General features: G+C 55.8%; 8 protein-coding genes across 8 annotated transcripts; 4 read left to right on the top strand and 4 right to left on the bottom strand.

Moving 5' to 3' along the window:
- Positions 1-8: 8 nt before the first annotated feature.
- On the bottom strand, positions 9-2,068 carry CCM_06258 (uncharacterized protein; the record flags this gene model as incomplete). Its single annotated transcript, XM_006671399.1, has 2 exons — positions 9-328; positions 673-2,068. 2 exons carry the CDS (start codon positions 2,066-2,068, stop codon positions 9-11), a joined length of 1,716 nt encoding a protein of 571 aa, XP_006671462.1.
- A 1,116-nt stretch (positions 2,069-3,184) lies between these two features.
- On the top strand, positions 3,185-3,522 carry CCM_06259 (uncharacterized protein; the record flags this gene model as incomplete). Its single annotated transcript, XM_006671400.1, has 2 exons — positions 3,185-3,239; positions 3,311-3,522. 2 exons carry the CDS (start codon positions 3,185-3,187, stop codon positions 3,520-3,522), a joined length of 267 nt encoding a protein of 88 aa, XP_006671463.1.
- A 2,346-nt stretch (positions 3,523-5,868) lies between these two features.
- On the bottom strand, positions 5,869-6,816 carry CCM_06260 (pre-mRNA branch site protein p14; the record flags this gene model as incomplete). The annotated part of the gene is made up of 5 exons (XM_006671401.1): positions 5,869-6,044; positions 6,111-6,200; positions 6,294-6,478; positions 6,583-6,606; positions 6,776-6,816. The coding sequence occupies 5 exons, from the start codon at positions 6,814-6,816 to the stop codon at positions 5,869-5,871; spliced, it is 516 nt and encodes a 171-aa protein (XP_006671464.1).
- A 1,027-nt stretch (positions 6,817-7,843) lies between these two features.
- CCM_06261 (pre-mRNA splicing factor) lies at positions 7,844-9,205 on the top strand (the record flags this gene model as incomplete). The annotated part of the gene is made up of 1 exon (XM_006671402.1): positions 7,844-9,205. The coding sequence occupies one exon, from the start codon at positions 7,844-7,846 to the stop codon at positions 9,203-9,205; it is 1,362 nt and encodes a 453-aa protein (XP_006671465.1).
- A 1,297-nt stretch (positions 9,206-10,502) lies between these two features.
- CCM_06262 (COPII-coated vesicle protein SurF4/Erv29) lies at positions 10,503-11,730 on the top strand (the record flags this gene model as incomplete). The annotated part of the gene is made up of 4 exons (XM_006671403.1): positions 10,503-10,669; positions 10,825-10,937; positions 11,040-11,533; positions 11,593-11,730. 4 exons carry the CDS (start codon positions 10,503-10,505, stop codon positions 11,728-11,730), a joined length of 912 nt encoding a protein of 303 aa, XP_006671466.1.
- A 1,278-nt stretch (positions 11,731-13,008) lies between these two features.
- CCM_06263 (tyrosine-protein phosphatase CDC14) lies at positions 13,009-15,071 on the bottom strand (the record flags this gene model as incomplete). The annotated part of the gene is made up of 3 exons (XM_006671404.1): positions 13,009-14,570; positions 14,641-14,949; positions 15,014-15,071. The coding sequence occupies 3 exons, from the start codon at positions 15,069-15,071 to the stop codon at positions 13,009-13,011; spliced, it is 1,929 nt and encodes a 642-aa protein (XP_006671467.1).
- Positions 15,072-16,366: 1,295 nt separating this feature from the next.
- On the top strand, positions 16,367-16,810 carry CCM_06264 (Transcription factor Pcc1; the record flags this gene model as incomplete). Its single annotated transcript, XM_006671405.1, has 2 exons — positions 16,367-16,404; positions 16,543-16,810. The coding sequence occupies 2 exons, from the start codon at positions 16,367-16,369 to the stop codon at positions 16,808-16,810; spliced, it is 306 nt and encodes a 101-aa protein (XP_006671468.1).
- An 835-nt stretch (positions 16,811-17,645) lies between these two features.
- Positions 17,646-19,818, bottom strand: CCM_06265 (phosphorus acquisition-controlling protein; the record flags this gene model as incomplete). Its single annotated transcript, XM_006671406.1, has 2 exons — positions 17,646-19,103; positions 19,177-19,818. The coding sequence occupies 2 exons, from the start codon at positions 19,816-19,818 to the stop codon at positions 17,646-17,648; spliced, it is 2,100 nt and encodes a 699-aa protein (XP_006671469.1).
- Positions 19,819-20,722: the final 904 nt, after the last annotated feature.

Here is a 20,722-nt window from a genome sequence, read left to right on the forward strand (position 1 = left end):
TTTCCCGCCTACGCCCGCACGCCGCCCGCCCTGCGCCGGCTGGTCGACTGGTGCACCGCCGGCCGCGTGCCCACGCTCAGCAGCGTCGTCGTCCGCTCCGGCAGCACGCTGGTGCTGCGCGAGCTGGAGACGACGGGCGGGTCGACGCCGGAGAATGTGCGCGCGGCCGCCGCCGCGTTTTGGAGGCGCCGCATCGCCGAGTCGGAGCGCTGGGTGCGGAACCATATTGAGTGTCGAGAGGCGGGGCGCGCAAACGAGGCCTTCCCGGACCGCCCGAGTCTGGCGGCGGTCGAGGCCTTCTTGGACGCGTATGACGACAAGCTTTGACCTTGCATTGGTCATATGATACGGCCAGCATCCTCAATGGCGTTGACATGATGTAGAAAAAATTATTAGACGGGGTTTGAAAGGAAAATGGTTAGTTTCAAGTTTTCTAATATGTAAGGAAGAAGTATAAATCTATCAAGTTTAAATAAATGTTGATTTCATGTGGTCCGTCTCATGAGGTAGAAAAAAAGTGAAAAGTGAATTGTAAAGTCTTAATATATCACAAAAGAAGTGTAAATCTGCCCAAATCCAAAATATGCCAATCGTGTGATGCGTCTCTTTTTTACCCATGCCCCATCCAATCATTAAGTAGTTTCCTTCTTCTTCTTCATCTCCTGCGTTTACATGTGCCCTGTTCCTCCTCGTCGTCATCACTCGGGCTTTCCCGCTTCAGACTCGGCGGCGGCCCGCTCGCCTTGAGCTGGGCAACAAACTTGCGGAATCGGAGCAGGTAGGCCGGCATCACCTCCTCTTGCTCGGCCAGTCTGTGCACCATGGCCTCGAGGCTGCGCAGGTACAGCCGGGCGCCTTCGGGGATCATTTCCAGCTCATCCAGGACGAAGCCGGTGTCCGCGCCGCCGAGGAAGCGCTGGAAGAAGAGGTGGCCGGCGTCGTCGGCGCGGCGACGCTTCAGGACGCAGTCGAGGACGTGGATGAGCGTCCGCGCCGCCGCCGTCTTTTCGGCCGCCGTGAGCGGTCGCGTGCCGCTCCAGATGGCGTACCGCACGAGGTTGACGACGCCTTGGATGTGGCGGGCCGCCCAGGCAACTGTGTGCCTTGATCCCGTCTTCTTGGGCTCGCCCGTCACGGCGTTGTGCTGGTCAAAGTCTTGGAAGACGGCGTTTATGCGGTGCGTCAGGAGGCGGAACTGCTGTAGCACGGTGCTGCCGCGCGACTCTTCCGTGAGAAAGTAGTGGAAGAGATTGTCCTCGTCGACGAGCATGCGCAGTATGGTGTGGTCGAGGTCCTGGGGCTTGGCCAGGGGCGGACTGGGAAGCGGCTCGTCAAAGAGATCCGGTCGAAAGGTATCGGGGGACGTTCCGTGGATAGAAGACAGCAGCTCGCGCGATTCTCTCATCCGGTGCGTGTTGTCCTGTCTGGGGTCGTAGCAGCCCTCGTCCACGTGGCGGCAGTGCAGGCCGTCGGCGACAATGTTGAGGTGGTGGTCGGCAATGGCGCGAAACGGATCGCCCATTTCCTCGGGGTAGCCGGCGGCCGTCATGGTCAGCGGCTGCTCGTGGTCCGTGTCGTACAGCGTCTGCTTGACGAGCTGGTCGAGGAGCCACAAGATGTGGTGGCACGGCTCCTTGCTGTTGCTGTCCGTCTTGTTGTTCTGCGAGCAGGAACAGCTCAGGCGCGCAGGGCCGGACGAGGGCGCGCGGATGCGCACAGAGCGTGTCACGACCTCGGACATTTGAAAGGCAAAGGTGTCGTCCACCTGGCGGCAGTGCTGCACGACCATGGCCGGGGGCTCGTGAAAGGCCTCGCGGACCGTTGTCTTAGTCTTTTCCGGGAGCGCGTCCAGGTTGTAGACGAGGCGCGTGGGGGAGCGCACCTGGTCCGACTGCTGGTCGTTGTTGTCGGAGCCGCTGCTGCTGATGTCGTCGTCGAGGCCGCTCGCCGAGGAGCTGCTGCTGTAGTCCAGGTCGGGCTCGCTGCTGCTCGGGGTCCCGTAGTCGTCGCGGCCGAGCTCGTAGTTGCTGTGCGCAACGGGCACGGAGAGGCGAAGAGTGGGCGGCATGGTTTGGTGGTGGTGGGGTGTTGTTCTGGTGTAAGTTGGTGATGCAGGCGGGAAGTGGCAGGATGAGAATGTCTCGGCCACCGTCACCAGGAAATCGGCGCAGAAAGGTCGTATGCAATCTAGCAAACAAACGGGCGCTGTGGGATTTGGGGGCCCAAGGGTGATTCAAAGTCGAGGATTGGGGGCGTTGATATTGAGGATTGTTTGTCTCTCGAGTAAGCGGCAGACAAACGGCAGAGTGTTGTGCGGCAAGTCCGAGGAGAAGAGGCCAGGAGAGGTGAGGAGGAAAGGAAGTGGTGAGTGGTGGTGAGAATTGAATCATTGGAAGAGGCAGGAATCAATCGCCTTTAATAGATGTTGGACAGAATTTGGTTGGTTAAATTCGGCTCCAAGGTGAAGGCGGCAAAAGGCAGTGAGTGTGGTGTGTGTACGGAGTAGTGTGCCCCTCCTCTCCTCCTTTTCCTCCTCCTCCACCTCCATCCCAAGATGGTGTGGTATCCAACTTGGGCGAACCGCCATGCAGGCAGCATAACCCATTCCAGAGCCAATGACCCAGAAAGTAGGAACAGCGCCAGCAGTCCCATCCGTACCTCTTTTCCAACTAAAAGGCGAGGGGGACCTGCGGTGGCGGCAGGGATGCGTGTGGGCAAGTTTGGCGCCCACGATGGGCTCCATCACAGCCTCGGCGGCGGATAGGCTGATACAATGTACCGCCTGCATACATCCCCAGTGCAGAGGATACATACAACCCATCTGAGACTGCAAAACGAGGGTGACGCTAAAAAAAGAATGCTGTGTTGGGACCAGCCAAGGGTTTTTGCCCAGGGTCGCCTTTGCCTTGCGCTAGAAGGGTTGGCTAGCAGAACGGCCTGTCTGGCCTGCATCCCACGCATCTACGCCTCTCTCGTTGTCCTTTCTCTCCGCCGTCCGGACAAAGTCTATTGTCGGCATCTATGGCCGGACCCACCGAAGAAAGTCGGGGAACAGGCAGCTTTCCAGTACAGAGTTGCTCGTTACACCTTGGACGCCGAGATGGGAGCTAGATGCCCCATTCTCCATTGCCTTGAAGCTAACGCAGGCCTCGAAAGACGGCCGGGCTCATGATGCCCTCTGCCCATGTCCATTGCGCCCGAAAACGACGTCATTGAAACCACAATTGCCTTTTTGCCTGGTGTTTGCGTGAGGCGGACTCGACTTCTGCTTCTAGGTGAACCATTCAATCAAACAACCGTCCCAGTTCAGAAGCCCATGAAGACAGCGGTAACAAGGGAACCGCAAACTACGGCCCCCTGCAACTTCTCTTCGTCATGGCTGCGGGTTGGTGGGTTCGAGGGTTCCTGCTCGAGGACCCCCCCTGGTCCGGAACGATGTTATGGGCGCTAACTGGTGAGCTTCTACTGGCATCACCAAAACTGCTTCCCTGGGCGCCTGCCTGCCTGCATGGGCTTCCCTAGTTACCTAATAACCTCTTCAGCTCAGGTGGTTGCCAAGCTTCCGTATTAGTCGCTCGCCAAAGCTCCCTACAAGGCAAGACTGCAGCCCGCCTGCCTGGCACCACCACACCTCCATTCGCAGCTGGGAACGCTTCCAATAATAGATGAACGATGCGGGCAAGAAAATAACAACGTTCCCACAGCCTGATGGACAGGGGGCGATCGCCATTCGCAGCCTTCTCTTGTTTTGCATCTTCGCCTCAGTACGACCTAACGCAAGGTACGGGCAATCTGACGTTTTATCTATTCTTGTTCATTCTTGTTTACACTCTGAAACGAAGACAACTGCATAATAGCCGATGACATGTATGCGGGCGATTGCTGGTAAGCCCGGGCGTAGTTCCCAATGGGTTAAAGCCGTGATGATAGTCTGGCCCATCTGCGACCCCATCTTGCGGCCAATGTCGGCCATTAACCACAATAAGATATCTCACTTCACTCACTTTAATGGAATTACACATCATCGTAGTAACCATGTACTTTGCACCTGTTTGCTCGTCAATTCTCGTCTCAACGTACCAATGCACCAAAAGCATAAAAATATGTTCAAGAGCACTGCACGTAAGCGCCCGCGCTTGGCGGGCTGCCCAAGCACTCTGCACAAAGTGCTTTGCACCAAGTTGTCACTGTCCTATTTTTTGCCCCAGGTACCCCAGGCTCGCTAACCGCCCAGGGGCAGAAAGCGGGAACAAAAATAGCCAAAATACGTTTCAAGTCTACAATTAGAATGACAAGTTTTAGAATTCAGGAGCTATTCTTCTTTTTTGTTTCCGTCTTCTTCTTCCGAAAAAACTATCCAAAGTAGCAACCGGGGATTTACCTCACAACGTTGGCCTGCCCCCATCGTCAACAGCCCCGCGCCCGTGATGCGACCCCCAGCACCGCCCATGGGCCGCCAAAACAGGCCGCTGGTCGCCTTGCGCTTGGCCGCCTCCTTTCGCGGCCAGTCTGACTCCTAGGCGTTTTTTTTTTGAGCATCTGCCTTTTTCTTTCCTTCATCCCAACAAAGCTCTGCTCTGGCCCAACTTGTTGCGCTTCATGTCGGTGAAGCGGCCCCCCCTCTCTTACCGATAACCGAGCTGCGTTGGACGGACCCTTTTTTCGGTTACACCATGGGCCGTGGGTGTTGGCCGACGCCGGTGGCACGGCTGGAACCCGGACTGGTTGTCGGCTTGCCACGAGGCACTCAGAGGCCCGAGGCCTGGCGATGAGGCGCATTGCAACAAACGGATTATGCCTTGATCAAGTCAATCCATGAGTTGGGTCGAGTTTCCATCAATGCCCCTCGGCCGGGTTGGATCGTCTTCGACATCACGGCAACTACCATTTCTTATCGGCGTTGGCCCGCCCCGGCCTTTGGTGCGCCGTCAAGGCAGATGGCGCTCGGAATATCCTTCGTTGGTGCAAAGGGGAACCCGACCCAGCATTCGCCCTATCAGAGCTCGTCGGTTATCTTGCTCGAGTGAGATGAGAACCGCACGTTCCTATCAGATAACTACTGCCAAAGCTTAAACTGGACCGCCCGCGCGTCATCATTTCGCGTGGCTGAATTTAAGCTTTGCGTTGGCGGCCGCTGAATTCTTATTCGACCTGTGCACACACTAAGGGAAAATTACGTCAAAATACTCATGAGCAGAGATTATACCTCGTCAGAGAATATCACGGCCACCACAAAGAGTATCGCGCCAGTCTACGCAGCCAAGTACATTACTTGACATGATTGTCGGCATCATGGAAAAGGAGAACCCCATCTCTACGCTTTCTTTAGTTTGGACATGCGAGTCCATGCCGCATCACAGGTCCAGGTAATAACACCAGGTAAACGGACTCGCAACAAAATATATTCTTCTAGCCCACTCTCGGAAGCAAGTTTAGGATCATAGTAAACAAAAGAATGCGCCTCAGCGACCAGTATCAGACGTACACCAAGCGAAGGTTCAAAAACTGGGTCAAAAGGAAAGAGATAGAGAATAAAGGGAGAAGAGAAGACAACTTGGGCTGCTTGATAATGACAATAGTATAATAATGGCAGCCTTGTTGCAAATGCGTGACTGGAGCGTTTCGTCACAATAATATAACAAGTAGCCAAATCCTCCTAAAACTCCATAGTGTAACAGGTGCTATTCCACCACTCCGTCTAAAGATGAATGAGATGTCGAGTGATTCGACATTGCCGTCGAGAGTGGTATGGCTTGGTAGGCGTTTCAGGCAATCTCAGCTCTTGCATGCCTCGAGGCGCCAGTCGAGATGTCGTCGGTGCAGGTAGTCCAGTATCGGCGGTGGCATATCGAGCTGGCGAGGCAGAGTTTACATTCCCGCATGAACCGCAACGGGGGCGCGCATGCTCTCAACGAAGCGAACAGTGCGGGGACTGACGGACTCGGGTTGGGTTGGCTTCGTCGCCGGGGACGCGCTTCGCGGAATGGTTTTGAGATTCGACGAAGTTGTCTTGGCGGGTGTCTTGGGAGACGGGGGAGACCGGCCTGCAGATGAGGAAGTTTTCTTCTCTCGCAGACCATCAGCAGACCGGTCAAATTGTCAATCGATACCATGCTGCTGCTTGAGCCTCGCTAATGATTGGCGGCGTGCTTCCAGGTCCTCTTTTGACTTGGCCATCTTGTCGGGCTGGTGGTATAGTACTGCGTAAACGTTAGTATGACATGCGAGGGCAGGTAATAGTGGGGTTGTGGACGTGGAGGGTGACTAGAGATTGTTGTCGGGCGATGGCTTACCAACTAGATAGCGGTTCTGAAAGTTGAAGCCGTTGAGCTTGTCGCAGGCTTGCTTGGCATCAATGACATCCTCATAGACCACAAAAGCCGTTCCCTTGGTTCCGGGGGCGATGCCCTGTCGAACCTGTCGAATAGGTCCGAACTTTCCAAAAAGAGCGAAAAGCTCTTCCGGCGTCACGTTGTAGCTATCGAGATTTTCATGTTAGTACTTCATCGTGAATGGGTCGTGGTCGCAAGGCGGCAGAAAACGTCGGCAACCAAAAAGTTCGCGGGCGGAAAATAAATGTACCTCAAGTTCTTGACGAACAGAGCTCTATTAGACAGTTAGCAACAGTTAAAATTCGTATCATCGATGCTGTCGATGGTCGCTGCGTGTCAGACGACGTCATGCAGGCAGACGCACAGCGCCAGGCTGGTGTGGTGAGAACCAGGACGCGACAGGGCGACAGGAAAAGACGGGCGACGGGCGCAGAGAGACTGACCGATTGACTTCAGGGGCAAGTTTCCCACTGCGACTACTCATCTCTTGGATGATTTCTTTTCGGAGGGTGATGACGGTGGTTGTCGTGAATTCGGGTGACGGGCTCCGAGGGAGAGTTGGATTGGGATGTTGGGAAGCGCAAGGCAGCCGTGCTGGGCGAGAACAAAGGTGGTGAGGACCAGATGTTGTCACGTGACTTGAAAGGGAGGAACCCGTTTGTCTGGCAATTTTTTGGACGGGGGAGTCTCTGGGGGCGACTTGTTTCTCGTGGTGGGTGCCCACTGCCCGCCCACACACTGGTTTGCTAGCGGCGGTCCTGTGGCTCCAGGATCCAGTTCTTCCTTTCTTCCCAGCGGTTGGCGCTCGGCGTGGCGTGCTTTCTTTCGGCGCTGACGGAGGGCCTCTGGACCGCTGTGATATTTGTTCTTTCTCGTTTTATGGCGGCCTTGTTTACTGGGGCGCTGTCGTCACCGCTGGGAAATACGGAAAAATCAGATTGAGGGTTGTGAGAAGACAGAATGCAAAAAAATACTAGGCTGTTAGATGTCAACTAAATAGAAAAAATGGCGTTCCTCCATCGCAATAGCATTGACCGATGTCCGGATGCGCGCTCGCCGCCTGTGCCACAAACACACAATCCCCGCGTGCTGTGCACTGCGCGGCCCGAGCACCAGAGTTCCCCTAACATCTAATCACACAAGGTTTGCGCTGCCCACGTTAGTGCAATTACTCCAGATCGATGCCAAGCTTCTCACACACCGCGGCGACCGACCTAACCCGAGACATAACAGCCCACAGCTCTAATAACTCTCGTTACGCAACGTGAAATTGCCTGTTGCTATCGATATCGCTGCATTCCCTGTTCAAGGGCATTTACTTGCCAATGAAGCCGCCCGACATGTCACTGCTGCCGTGAACCAAAGGTGAGCTCCAAGTGAGCTTGAGCTGGCTGTCAGCCCACCATCCGCGGCTCGGCTCTCCATGGCCTCGCCATCGCCGTGACGCTCTTCACAATCTTCTTGCGCATGCATCAATCAGCTCGGATTCTCTGTCCAAATTTGCGCTTCCGATGGCGCCACGCTTTGGGGACCAGATCCTCCAGGTGTTTGACGTTCCAGCTGATGCCTACGAATTCTTGGTCGGCATCGTGGAGGATCGCCATGTGTCGCCGCACGACTTCAAGGCCATTTTTGACCAAAGCTTGACTGCCGGGGCCGAGTCATGGTACCATGACGTCGATTGTGCTTGGAATCACGGCAGCAACATCCAAACGCCGTCAGCTACTCAGAAGAATGCCCGTCCATCCGAAACGGCGTGGGAGGAAACCGATCGTCTCATCAAGCGGGCCGAATCTCTTGCCAAAGAAGCCGTCTCTAGCTTGTCCCTGGATCCTTGCTTGTTCAGATATCCAAAGAAGACCAAGGTGACCAAGGCTGCCAAGCGCAAAGTCGATGCTGTCTCGTCGCACTACTGGTGCCAAAGCGGCGAAACGGACGACGGCTTCTCTACGCCGAAAAGATTTCGAGCGACAGAATTTCCCAGCACATTCATTTCGCGGCTCAACATTCCTGCACCTGGTCGTCGGCCCTCTTGCGTTTACCCAAAGGACCCAGGCAAGACACAGCTGCCGAGCGTTCATGCCAATGCCGGGACGTCGCCCTACTTCAGCACGCCATCGAGAGCGCCGCGATCTGCCAATCCCCGGCCCAGTCCCGGAACAGTGTCCTGCATCCCTTTCCCTCCTCTCAGCGCAGGGTCATTCGGCATCATCCAGGAACAGGTGGCCCATGAGCCGTTTTGGCTGCTCATCGTCGTCACGTTTCTCATCAAGACAAAGGGCGACTACGCCATTCCGGCATTTCTGCGCCTCAGAGAGCGCTTTCCCACACCGCGTGACGTTGCCGACCCCGACAATGCGGCGGAGATTGTCGCCATGATTCGCCACTTGGGTCTCAGTCAGAACCGGCTCGCCAAGATGCAAAAGTACGCGCGAATGTTCATGTTTCACCCGCCGCGACCGGGTGTCTGCTATGCCGTACGGGGATACGAAACGCGCAAAGTAGGCCGCGTCGTCGACGGCGTGGACGCCACGGACGGCTGGGAGATTGGGCACATGACGCAGGGCCCGTACTCGCTGGACAGTTGGCGCATCTTTTGCAGAGACGTGCTCCTGGGACGGGCCAAGGACTACAACGGCAAGGGAGCGCGGGGTGAGTTCCAGCCAGAGTGGATGAGGGTCTTGCCGGCGGATAAGGAACTCCGAGCCTATCTACGATGGATGTGGATGCGCGAGGGCTGGGAGTGGGATCCGGCGACGGGCGAGCGGACGGTGTTGCGGGAGGAGATGCGGCGGGCCGTGGAGGAAGGCCGGGTCGAGTACGATATTTACGGAGGGCTGCAGATTGTGGGAAATGATGAAGCAGTAGGCTAGTTGTGGTTGGCTGCCAGCCCTCGAGTATGGAATTTTTGGTTTTGACATGATGTTTATGATGCAGCCGAGTTCGTTGTTTTAGTTTGATAAGAAAAGGGCGGTGCTGCTTAGCGGGTAAGCGGGTATAGTTAGATCTTTGATCTGCATACATATGAGGCAATCAGAGGAATCTATCACCCACCATGGACGCTCCCTACCCAATGTGCTTCTGTGTTTCTTCGCCTTTCATGCGGCGCAGTGATGATCAACTTTCAACTTTCCATGTAAGCTCTCATCTCATCATGACCTCATCAGCCAAACTCTTGAAAAGATACTACTGAAGCAAAACGAGGCAGACATGAGAGCGCAAGCCACACGTCCTGTCTTGCATAACTAGTGACAGGCCCTTCTGTGTGTAACTCGGCGTCTTTGCGTGATGTAGACAGAACTCTTCCACTCGACTCCGGAAGCCATGTATAGAATGAACAATAGTGATGATGGCTACGGCGTTATTGCGGACCAGTTGGCGGCATGTACTTACTGTACATGCGCGTGATTTCCGGGTATCGTTTCAAGTACACAGCACAAGCAAGCACCCAGCAACAAACAGCTTGGTGGCGCTCGGCTTGGCTCGTGCCATGATGCCACAACGCTGCTAGTGTCATAGGTACAGTCAAGTACTGCCCTCATACAATTTTGGTGACACCGCTACTTTGCCTTGCCCCCCGCCCATCGTACAGAGAGGACACAGTTGTTCAAATAGCTCGGCCTGGGCTGGCCCATCAAGATCGCTCACGATTCGCGGGCGCACGCCAAACAGCCACTGTATTTCTCTTTGTGTCTATTATTTGACTTCTTCGCAGCCAGTATTCTCGTAACTCTGTAATATTGAAAAAACTCTCAAATAATTCGCGAATGATTAATTCCAGAGCCGTTATTCATAAGTCTACGCCCGCTGCGCGTCACTGTTGCTTGCCTGCTTGCTTTTCTTACCCCAGCCTCTCCCTGGACGCTCACGCTCTGCCCGCGCTCCGTCCCCCGCCCCGCTCTCTCGCTCACCCACTGTGCACTCGACCTAAACCAGGTAGTTAGGCCAAAGCAAAAAGTAGTGGACAGCTGTTCCTAAAACCCACGACCAAAGCTTCCGCCCGCGACTTCCCCAAACTCCTCGAACACCAAAAAAATCCGCCCAACTTGCCTCCATCAATTCGCTTGGGAGAAGCGCCGCGCGTCCGTCTCTTTTCTCCATCGACAGCAACGAAACTCCCCAACAAACCCTTTCCCTCCCCCCCCCGTTCGCCGCCGCCCGCCCGCCGCCATGTCCCTTCGAGGCGGCTCCTCCGCCGGCTATGGCCTCAACAGCGGCCCAAACCCGTACGGCTCGTCCTCGCAGCAGCAGGAGGAGCAGGGCATCCTCGACCAGATCCGCCCCTACACGAGCAAGGTCGAGGATTTCCTCGAGACCGTCAGCGAGCCCGTTAAGCCGTGAGTTTGGAAAAAAAACACACCCTCCCGTTTCGCCCTTGGAAACCCACGTTGCGCCGCGCTCGCGCGCCCGCGCCGCGCCATCAACGGTCAGGACAACGGACACGGGAACGCATCTGGGCTAATCAATTGCTTTCGTCTCTCTTTCGATATAGGTACCTCCCCGCCATTGGCCGCTTTCTCATCGTCGTCACCTTTCTCGAGGATGCTCTCCGCATCATGACCCAGTGGAACGACCAGCTCATCTACCTCCGCGACTATCGTCACAGTAAGCCCATTCTTTCCCCCGCTGGATGACCTGCAACAAATGAATCACGATGGAGAGGCGGGAGATTGGTGAAGCGTTTTGACTAACACACACCCCTTGCAGTCCCCGGCGGCATCACCCACCTCTTCCTGCTCATCAACGTCCTCGCTATGCTCGCCTGCTCCATCCTCGTCATCATCCGCAAGTACTCCGACTACGCCGTCGCCGGCCTCATGGCTGTCGTCGTCACCCAGGCCCTTGGCTACGGCCTCATCTTTGACCTCAACTTCTTCCTCCGCAACCTGTCCGTCATTGGCGGCCTCATCATGGTCCTCTCCGACTCGTGGGTCCGCAAGAGCAAGGCCTTTGCCGGCCTGCCGACGCTCGACGAAAAGGACCGCAAAATGTATTTCCAGCTCGCCGGCCGCGTCCTCCTCATCTTCCTGTTTGTTGGCTTCGTCTTTTCCGGCTCCTGGTCCATCTGGCGCGTCCTCGTCTCGCTCCTCGGCGCCGGCGCCTGCGTCATGGTTGTCGTCGGCTTCAAGGCCAAGTTTAGCGCTACCCTGCTTGTGGTCATTCTGTCCATCTTCAACCTCTTTGTCAACAACTTTTGGACTGTAAGTTCTACGACGGCGCCTAGTCTCCCCACTGTTGCGTGTCTTCTAACGTGCTGCAGCTCCACGAGCACCACCCCCAGAAGGACTTTGCCAAGTACGACTTTTTCCAGATCCTCTCCATTGTCGGTGGTCTCCTCCTCCTCGTCAACAGCGGCCCCGGCCAGTTTTCCATTGATGAGAAGAAGAAGGTCTACTAGGCGGCGTGGGCTCTCACGAGACTCGTTTGGACGTCGTGGGCATGTACACGCCCTCTACGGCCAACCGGTGCTCTGAAGAAGTCGAGTTTTTGTCATTTACTAGCAATGTATACGAAGCGGAGCCAGGCTCTTTCGGGGCGGAGGCGGAGCCGAGGAGAAAATAACTATTTACCATGATCATTACCATGTCAACGGCGACTACGCCAGCTATCTCATGCATAGAAAAGGCCTGCTTGGCAATTGTCGGCGTATGAATTCAGCAATTCTATATACAATTGTTTTTTTTTTACTATTTTTTGCAACCCCTTCTCTCGTGTGTGTGTGGTAATTGGCAGTCTCTGTTTGGTTGAAATTGGTTGGGCTTCGTTTTTAGCTTGACTTTTGGATCTCGGCAAATCGCCAAGCCAAGCCAAGATCGTGGATTGATTTGATTCGTCTTTATGCGAGCTATAGTAGAATTTTGCTTCTTTTTTTCTTTTTCCCTATTTGTTTTTCTCCTTGCTTTTCTTTTTTGCATAGGGATTTAGTGGGCTACTTGAGCCTACCAAGGTGACCAGGGTAACAAATTCACAACCTGTGCAGGGTAGGCCTGGATTCGCCATTTGACAGTGTAAAAACAGACGCTGAAACAAGTTTACATCACCAAGGTGCTTCACATGTACGTAGGCCAGAGCTGTTAATATTCAATAATACTTTGAATTTATGCCAATGTGATACCCTGATATATAAAAAACAACAAGAAAGAAAAGGCCACTCACCGAGAGAGAAACAGAGTCAACTTGTCATTCTTCCACAAAGAATGAAAAGTCCTCCATCCCTTTATCCATTCATAGCCATTCCCAAAAAAATCAGAACCGTCCTCGCTTCAATCTCCATGTCGGCCGTTTCAAAAAAACAAACAAAAAACAAACAAAACAAACGCAGATAAAATACCCAAATGCCAAGTGCCGAATGATGAACCAAAAAACACAACAACGCCCAATGCCCGCGCAACCGGCCAAATAGAACCGTATTCATCCTTCAAAATAATCGGTTAGGATGAATAGTAGACAACGTGTCCACATGAATGCTCGACCGTTAGAAATCTCGTCCGCCCTTGCGCCAAAGAAAGACTGTCCGTCTTCAAAAGCCAAGCCATGCAATGAATCGCTCAAAGAATGAAAGGAATACGTGAATCGTCATCGTGAATAAAGAGTGATATCCCCAAGATGCTGAAAAATGCGCAGCCGTTTTTTCTTCTTCTTCTCAAAACAAGAGTCGTCTGGCTCGGGCCGTCTTCTATGCGCCCGACACCTTGCGGGCGGTCGCCATGGCGGCAGCAGAGGTTCCCTGACCAACGCTGCCCACGCGACCACTCGTCTTGCGGACGCCGGCTGACGATGAGTCCTTGCTGCGGAGAGGGGACTCGGGCATGGCGCCGCGACGGCTGGCGCGCACGCGGGGCAGCGTGGCCGAGGCGCTCTGCGTGCGCTCTACCGCCTTGGGTGGTCGGCCGGCGCCAATGTTCTCGGCGTCTTGCGATGCGTCATTGTCAATCATGTAGATTGTCGTCGTCGTCGACGTGGTCTGGCTCACGGATCGCGACTTTTCGCACCGCATGGGCGACTTCTCACTGCGCATGGGCGACTGGGACGCCTTGCGGGAGCTGCGCATCCGTACGAGAAGCTCTTCTTCCGAGTCACCAGAAACGCCGCCCGCAGAGTGGCGTTGCACGGCCACGACCTCCGTCTCCTGCTGGATACTTTGACCCTCCTCGATTGTCGTCGTGCCTGAGCGGTGGTACGGGTGGTGTCGCTCTGAGCGTGTCTTTCTGGGTTGGCCGGGGGTAGGTGCGGGCAAGTAGTCTTCCTGGTTGTGAGCTTGGTTGCTGCGGTCCTCAACCTCGCTCAGTGGCGTGCGGTTTGAGGGGCTGCGGTTGGGGGGTGTGGATAATTGCCCGTTGCGGATTGAGCTCTTCTGCATGGCCCGGATGGGTGTGCTGGGTACCGGGTTCGATGCTGCCATCTCACGTCGTAATCTACGCTCGACGCGCTCCTCGATCCACCACTCGCGGAAGGTTCCCTGGTTGAGATGCAGCCAGTGCTGCTGGGGACCGACTACCATGCCGGGGCGCATAAAGCGCATAAAGGAAATGACCTCGTCGGCGGTGTAGCCGTGGCGGTAGATGAGGTAGGCGCCAATCAGGCACCCTGTGCGGCCTAGACCGGCCTTGCAGTGAACGGCAATTCCCTTCTTCCTGACGGTAATCATCTCATGGGCAAGACGGATAAACTTGCGGACCGTGGTGAGCGGTGGGCAGGTGCCGTCGTCAAAGATCATGTCAATGTGCTGGATGCCGAGGGCCTCAAAGTACGAGGGCGAGTAGAGGTGCGAGTTGAGGCGCACGACCAGGCCAATATTGCGCTCGGCAAAGTGTGTTAGGATATTCTTGAAGGGAGCGGGGAGGGTGGCGTGGGCGTCGACAGCGTCGAGATCTCTGGGCAGGAGCTTGAAGAGCTCCGAGTCTTCCGTCATCTTGGCGACGGGGGTGTGCTGGGGCGAGGCAAAGGCGAGAAAGTTGGGCGTGACCCAGTTGAAGTCGCCGTGCTCGACACGCTCAAAGCGCTCGTACTCGTCGAGGTCAAAGTTGTCGAGGTCGATGCACTTTTCCTCCTTGGCCTTCCAGACGCCGTAGACGACGTCCTGGACGGTGATGCCATAGTCGGCCTGACTATAGCCGGCGTCGCGGAAGGGCATCAGCGGCGGGTCGACCTGGGCAATGGGGGCGAGGGCGAGATGCGGCGGCCAGTTCTGGATGAGCACCATGTAGCATGCGAGCATGCAGGCTGCATTGGCACGGCCTGGGAACAGGATACAAGTCAGCAAAAAGATACGAACAGCAACATGACAACAAACGAGGGGAGGGCTCACTTCTGGGATCAGCAGCACTCCAAAAGACGACGGGACGATCCTTGTTCTCCTTGGCACCTAGGATATCGTGAAAGCGAATGGCGAAGCGGTAGAGGTGACCAATGTGCAACGGGCCAAAGTCGTGGTGAAAGGCATTGTAGAAGAGGGTATCGTCAATCGTAAAGTAGCAGGGCGGCGAGCGGGAGCTGGACGGTGGCGCGGCACGGCCTTCGACCGACCGTTGGGCTCGCTTCCGCGGCGATTCGGGCGGCGTAGGGAAGAGGGTGTCGGTCGTGGGCGGTGTGATGTAGGCGCCAAGGTAGAGCCGGTCTAGGAGGGAAGCAGTCAGCATTCACGAAGCTCTCGCCGTCGGCATCAGACAAACGCAACGCACCAGGTATATACTCAATGAGCTGCCCCAGGTTCTGGGAGTGGCGGACGGTGGGACCCATTGCAGATGTAGCTCTCTTTTGTGTGGCCTCAGTCGCTGTATTGAGTGTTGCGGGAGGTTTTTTTTTTCTACAGCCAGGATTTGTTGTGATTTTGCGACAAGGGCCCCCAACGAGTTTGTGTTGCTAACAATGCTGCGTCGTTTCGAAAAGTAAACTGAAATAGTACATAAAAAAAAAAAGAGCCCAGCTGCCGTCTCTTGCTTTTGGCTTTGCGAGAGAAAGAGAAGATGCAAAAGAAGAGTTGGCAAACAAGGGCGCCTTGCTTGTTGGGGGATGTTGTTGTTTTGGTTCAGGGCTTTCCGGGGTGAGGAAGAGGAGGAGGCGGGAAGTGTGGATGACAAGGGGAAGCTTGGGCGATTGTGGATCTTGGCTGCTCTGCAAGGCGCCTCGAGGCGGTGATGAAAGAGAACAAGAACAAGCCGCAAAAGAAATGTAAAGAGGTCAAGGTGAGAATAAAATACACACTGGGAATAGCCGTTGATATGTAGAGGGAAGAAGGAAACAAGACGCTACCTCGCCGCAAAACAACGGCGCAATGTGTTTATGCCAAAGGGGGGCCCAGAGTGGATGCCCAGTTGAGTTTGAGCTGGTAGTTGCCCAGTAGGCTTGTATATAGCAGGCTAACTATTTGGCCGTGGGGGGAGGTTGAGAAAAAGAATGATGCTGGCTGGTTCTTTTCCATCCAACACTGCTTTTTGTTATTGTAGGTCGACTTGTGGCTGAGACTTGTTTTCCCCCCTCTGCTGTACTGCTTCGTTTCTTGTTGTCCTACCTGTGAGAGCAAAAAAGACCATGGGGCAGGAATCCTTCCTTGACATGCAGCAACGCATGGATTCAGCCAATCCCCGGTTCCCTCTACCCGCGGGTGGGCGGCTCCCACGTTCCAACCCACGGAGACTTGGTACCTCCTCGACCGGTGATTGTTGTGGAGACGGGGAGGGCCGGTCCTCTGAAAACGGTCACCACGGCAACGGCGATGCTGCGAGCCACACAGCGCATGAGCCACCTGTGGCTACAAACCAAAAGAGACAGGAAAAAAAGAACAAGACCCCGCCATGGAAAGGCGGGACAAAAACTTGATGATGGATGGGGGGGTTTGTGCTTCAACCTGCATTCCAGTCGAGGCCGCGTAGCCACAACAACAAAAACCTGGAACAACGAGCGCTATTTTTCGGCGCCCCTGGGGTAGGAAAGCAAACAGTACGAGTAGATTCTTTGCAGCGCTCGCGCGCCAAAAATAGACAGAAAAAAGAGGTTCAACCAGCAGCAAGTTGCGCCGTCGTTTCAAAAGTATCATGATGGCTGCGACAGACGCTGCGTTTCCCTGCTCCATGTACGTTTTTGTATCCCCGGCATTCCAATCCATGACTTCTGAATGGAACCGGCGCCCTCTTATCCGAACTTGCGATCCCATTTGCTCCTAAACTACCCCAACTTGTACACATACATATGCTTACCTTGGGACACAAAGCGAGCTGCAGGTTCCCTTCCCCACCGAGCGCCTGGCCTCGACGGCGCTGCAGGCCATTGGCGTCGACCCGGAGCTATCGCCGCTCGTCCGTCGGTCGTTGTCCGTCGCGCGGGATGACCCGCGGGTGCTGCACGTCGACTACCGCGCCACGACGAACCGCATGCTCCGCGTGGCCGTCAACTCCTTCATGGACAGCCTGCAGCTCGTCGTGGGTGTCATGGAGCAGCTGGACGAGATCCCGTCTTTCGCGCCGCCCGCCCCGAATTGAAGCTTGGCGGGGGCATGGGAGAGTAGCGACGAGAGTTGAGCTGATTAAAGTTGGAGGGGGTGAGGATCTGTATATAGGCATCAACGATTATACATGCAAGGCGCATGATGTTTCCCGCGGTAATAGAGACGCAGCATATACCACAAAAACAAACTGAACAATCACAAAATCCAACGCCAGGTGCATTTACACAGTAATATCATGTACATTAGGCATATTATAGACTGTTTATATATAATGTCCTTGTTTTCACCTCGAAAAGTGATTGCTACTATTGCAAACAACATGGAGAACAAGTTTGAAAAAAAAAAAATGAAGCTCTAAAAAGGCCATCTGTATACAAGGATGAAAAAAGACAGCTTTGCCAAACAAACCCATGTCCCATCCAAAAACCACCCAAGTCACCATTAATCGACAGAGAGGGAACCCCAAAGCACAAGAAATCAACCTTTCGGTTCAAAACGGCGCGAGACAAAGGAGAACGAAACCACCATTATCCCCAAGTAGTGGCCACAGTCGGTATTCGAATCAACAAGCTCCTTCTTCTCGTCACTGGTCCACAGCATCAACCAAGAAGAGAGAGTGTCAAGGGAAGTACCAGAGCCGCTGCCAACCATCTCATCTTGCCCTCGACGTTCACCACCCCCCCACAAAAATGGTGAGAAGGAAAAAAGGGTATCCCCATCCAACAACGCGCTCATGACAAATTTCGACGTATATAATGCAAACCCGCTCATAAAAATAGACCCCAAGAGACTCATAAAGAAGAAAAGAAGAAAAGAGGCGCGAAAATGGAAACCATGAAAGAAGAATTCAGCGTCAGTGCCCGAGCACATCAACTTTTTTGCATGGCCTCCATTTTACTTCTCAGCTCTTCCACCTCCTTCTTCAATTCTTCATTCTCTTTTTGCAGATTCTTCATGTGCACAATGGCATTCTCCACCACACTCGCCTTGCTGCTCGGCGTGTTGGCGCTGTTGCTGCTATTGCTGGGCCCGGGCGGCTTGCCGTCCTTGCCGTCCTCGCCATCCTCCGACGTGGGTTTCGCAGAATCGGGCAGCAGGCTCGCCATGACCTGCAGGGCCGAGTTGATGCGATTGCGGCGGCCCTGCTCGGCAATCTTGTGCGACGTGCGCTTCGACGTCAGGTTGGTCGACAGCTCCATCGGGTAGCTGACGCCGGGCACCGTGTTGCCCTCGAGGATGTTTTGGTAGTTCGACTTGGACATGAGCAGGCGCGACGTGTCCTCGGCCGACATGCCCGGCGTGCCGGGAATCAGCGGCTTGATGTTGGGCGATATCCGGGGGAGCAGCGCCGGCGACACGTGCACGGAGCCGGTGGACCGTTTTCGGTTATTCCGGGACAGTAGTTGCGGGGTTTTGCGCGCCGGCAGGCCGACGGATCGCGGACCGAGCGAGGGGCTCGCGTTGGCGGACGGCGTGCCGCCGAGCGGGCGCAGATTCGGCGACGGCGAAGGGTGGTGGAATATTGTGCTGCGCGCCGAGGCAGGCTGGTCGTGGCCGGGAAACTGCGAGGCAACGTGCGTGTCAATGGGCGCGAGCGGTCGGTTGGAGACGGACTCGGGCAGCTCCAGAGACTCAATGTGTTCGGTGGCCGTGTCGCCCAGCTGTGCGGCGTGCGGCTTCTTGCCCTTGGAGGCCAGCTTCATGAGCGAGGCGGGCGTGGCCGGGTGAGGCTGCTGGCGCTCTTCGTGCAGAGAAAGCGGCGGCGCCTGGTTCGCGCTGCCATTCTGCGCCTGGATATAGGGAGACTTGCTGTTGGACCGCCGCGCGGGAACCGGCGGCGGTGGCATGTCTGTGAGGTTTTCGGGCGAGACCGAGGCGTTCTCTTCGGAGCCCTCTGTCGACGTGGCCGGCAGAGGCAGCAGGCCAGCTTCGCCGCTATTTTGCAGCCTTCTCTCGTCGACCTCGCTCAGGACCTGGGAGACAATGGCCGGGCTGGGGCCAACCTTGCGCCGTTGGGGCTTGGCAATGGGCGAGTTCTTGACGCCCGATTTTGAGCGAGCCTTGGCGGCGTTGTTTCTGCGAGCCTTTTTGGCGAGATCGTGGCTGGGGGGTGCTGGTTGTGTGGCGGGCGGTGTCTCGAGGTCCATGTCAATGGGCGAGTTGTTGGAGTTGGTGCTGTGATCGTAGACAGAGCCGTCAGGCTGCGCATGCAGCGCAGGAGACGTCAGAGGGCTGAAATATGAATTGGGGACAGAAAACGCGCTGTCCATGTTGAAATGGGGATCTAGCGGGGTGACGGCGGGCGATACGAGAGGGGTAAAGGCCATCTGTGAGCGAGGTTAGCTTCCTGCCATGCTGGGGGCCATCTCTTCGAGTAGCAAGGACGAGAGAGGCACGTACATCTTGCTCAGCCACGCGCTGGTGATAGCTGCGGTCGTAGGCAGTCCGTTGGGGCATCTGCTCGGCCTGGGAGTAGAACTGGCCCGAGCCTGGAGGCATCTCGAGGCTCTGCGGCGTGGGAGGCACCGAGTGGCCGTGGGGGCCGTAAAATGTGGCATGTTGCTCGTGGAGCTGGCGCTGCTGCTGGTGGAATTTTTGCTGCTGGAGGTAGTGAATCTGGGCGTCAATATTGGAGATGGAGTCGGGGGCCGAGGTGGCGAGTATGTGGGCGGTGATGGACGGGTGGGAGACGGCGGACATGGCGGGCGTGTGGTTCTGCAGCAGGCCGTCGCTGCGGGGGATCATGGCGGAGGGGTCCGAGTCGGCCATGAGGGCGTCGGCCGAGGGGTTCTGTCGGGACTGCTGCTGCTGCTGCTGCTGGTGATGTTGTTGCTGGGCGTGCTGCTGGTGGGCGGCGCCGGGCATCATGGGCTGTGGCCCGGAGGCGGAGGCGGCATCGTTGAAGGTGTGAAAGTCAAACTGCATGGCGGTCGCGTCGGGGATGGTGCCGATGCCCGTCATGTCGAGGAACTGGTTGAACTCGTCGTCGGGGCCCGAGGACATGTGCTGGTCCTGGCCTTCCCAGGCGGCAGAACTCATCATGGCGGGCGTTTTTTGTTGGCGTTGCCCAGAGGGGAGGAGAGCGTTTGAGGGTTGCGTGGGTGTTGCGGCGCGCGGGCTTTTTGGGGGAGGAGGGTGAAAACCAGGCAATGTCAGGTCTTGAGCCGCGGTGCGGCGTCGACGAGAGGAGAAGCTCGGATAGTAAAAATGTCGCAGACGCAGGGCAGTCGATTGGGTAGACAGGTCAGTATGTGACTCGTTGTTCCGAAATGGTTTCGAGATGGCTAGGCGTCCCCGGGCGAGTTCTTTTTTTGGCGGCCGGAAAAAGAGGAGCGGCGACGGCGGCGGCGCCAGTCGCAGGAAATTTGGTTGGCGGGTCTTCTGGGGAGTCGGGGCACAGGACTTTGGTATCGAGGGCTGGCAATGTCGAGGATTCGGGGGTGGAAGCGACTGATGCGAAGAGGACGAGAGAGAAAAAACCCAAGAGTGTCGGATGGAGAAGCTGAAGGGCTGTGAGGCTGGGGAGAAAGCGGATGCAGTGAGTGGTGCGATGGTGGTTTGATTTCTTGGTTGTTGGTAGACTTGTTGGAGGATGGCCCGTATTGGTACTCCCGGTACCAACTCGCAACAAAAAGGACTGGGCGGGCGCAGAAACAGCCTGTACCTGTTAGCGACGGGTTTTAGTGCATGGTGGCTTTATTCTACCTAGGTGGCACTAACACTGTTTTCTAGGTACCTTAGTACAGGTAGGTAGGCGGTCGGAGAGCTGTGCGGGTTGTATCGGAGGTGCGGGAGGTGGGAGGAGGGCCTGGGACCTGGGAGGGGGGCCAAACTCGCATCCGTCGTCGGCGTCTAATAGTTCAACAACTCTGGCTCCTCCTGCTAGCAAGTGGGTTTCATTATTTCTAGCCTTGAAGTGGATGGACGACCAACATTGGCCGCCAGT

This window comes from Cordyceps militaris (assembly GCF_000225605.1).
Source record: "Cordyceps militaris CM01 unplaced genomic scaffold CCM_S00004, whole genome shotgun sequence".
In the NCBI taxonomy this organism is placed as follows: domain Eukaryota; kingdom Fungi; phylum Ascomycota; class Sordariomycetes; order Hypocreales; family Cordycipitaceae; genus Cordyceps; species Cordyceps militaris.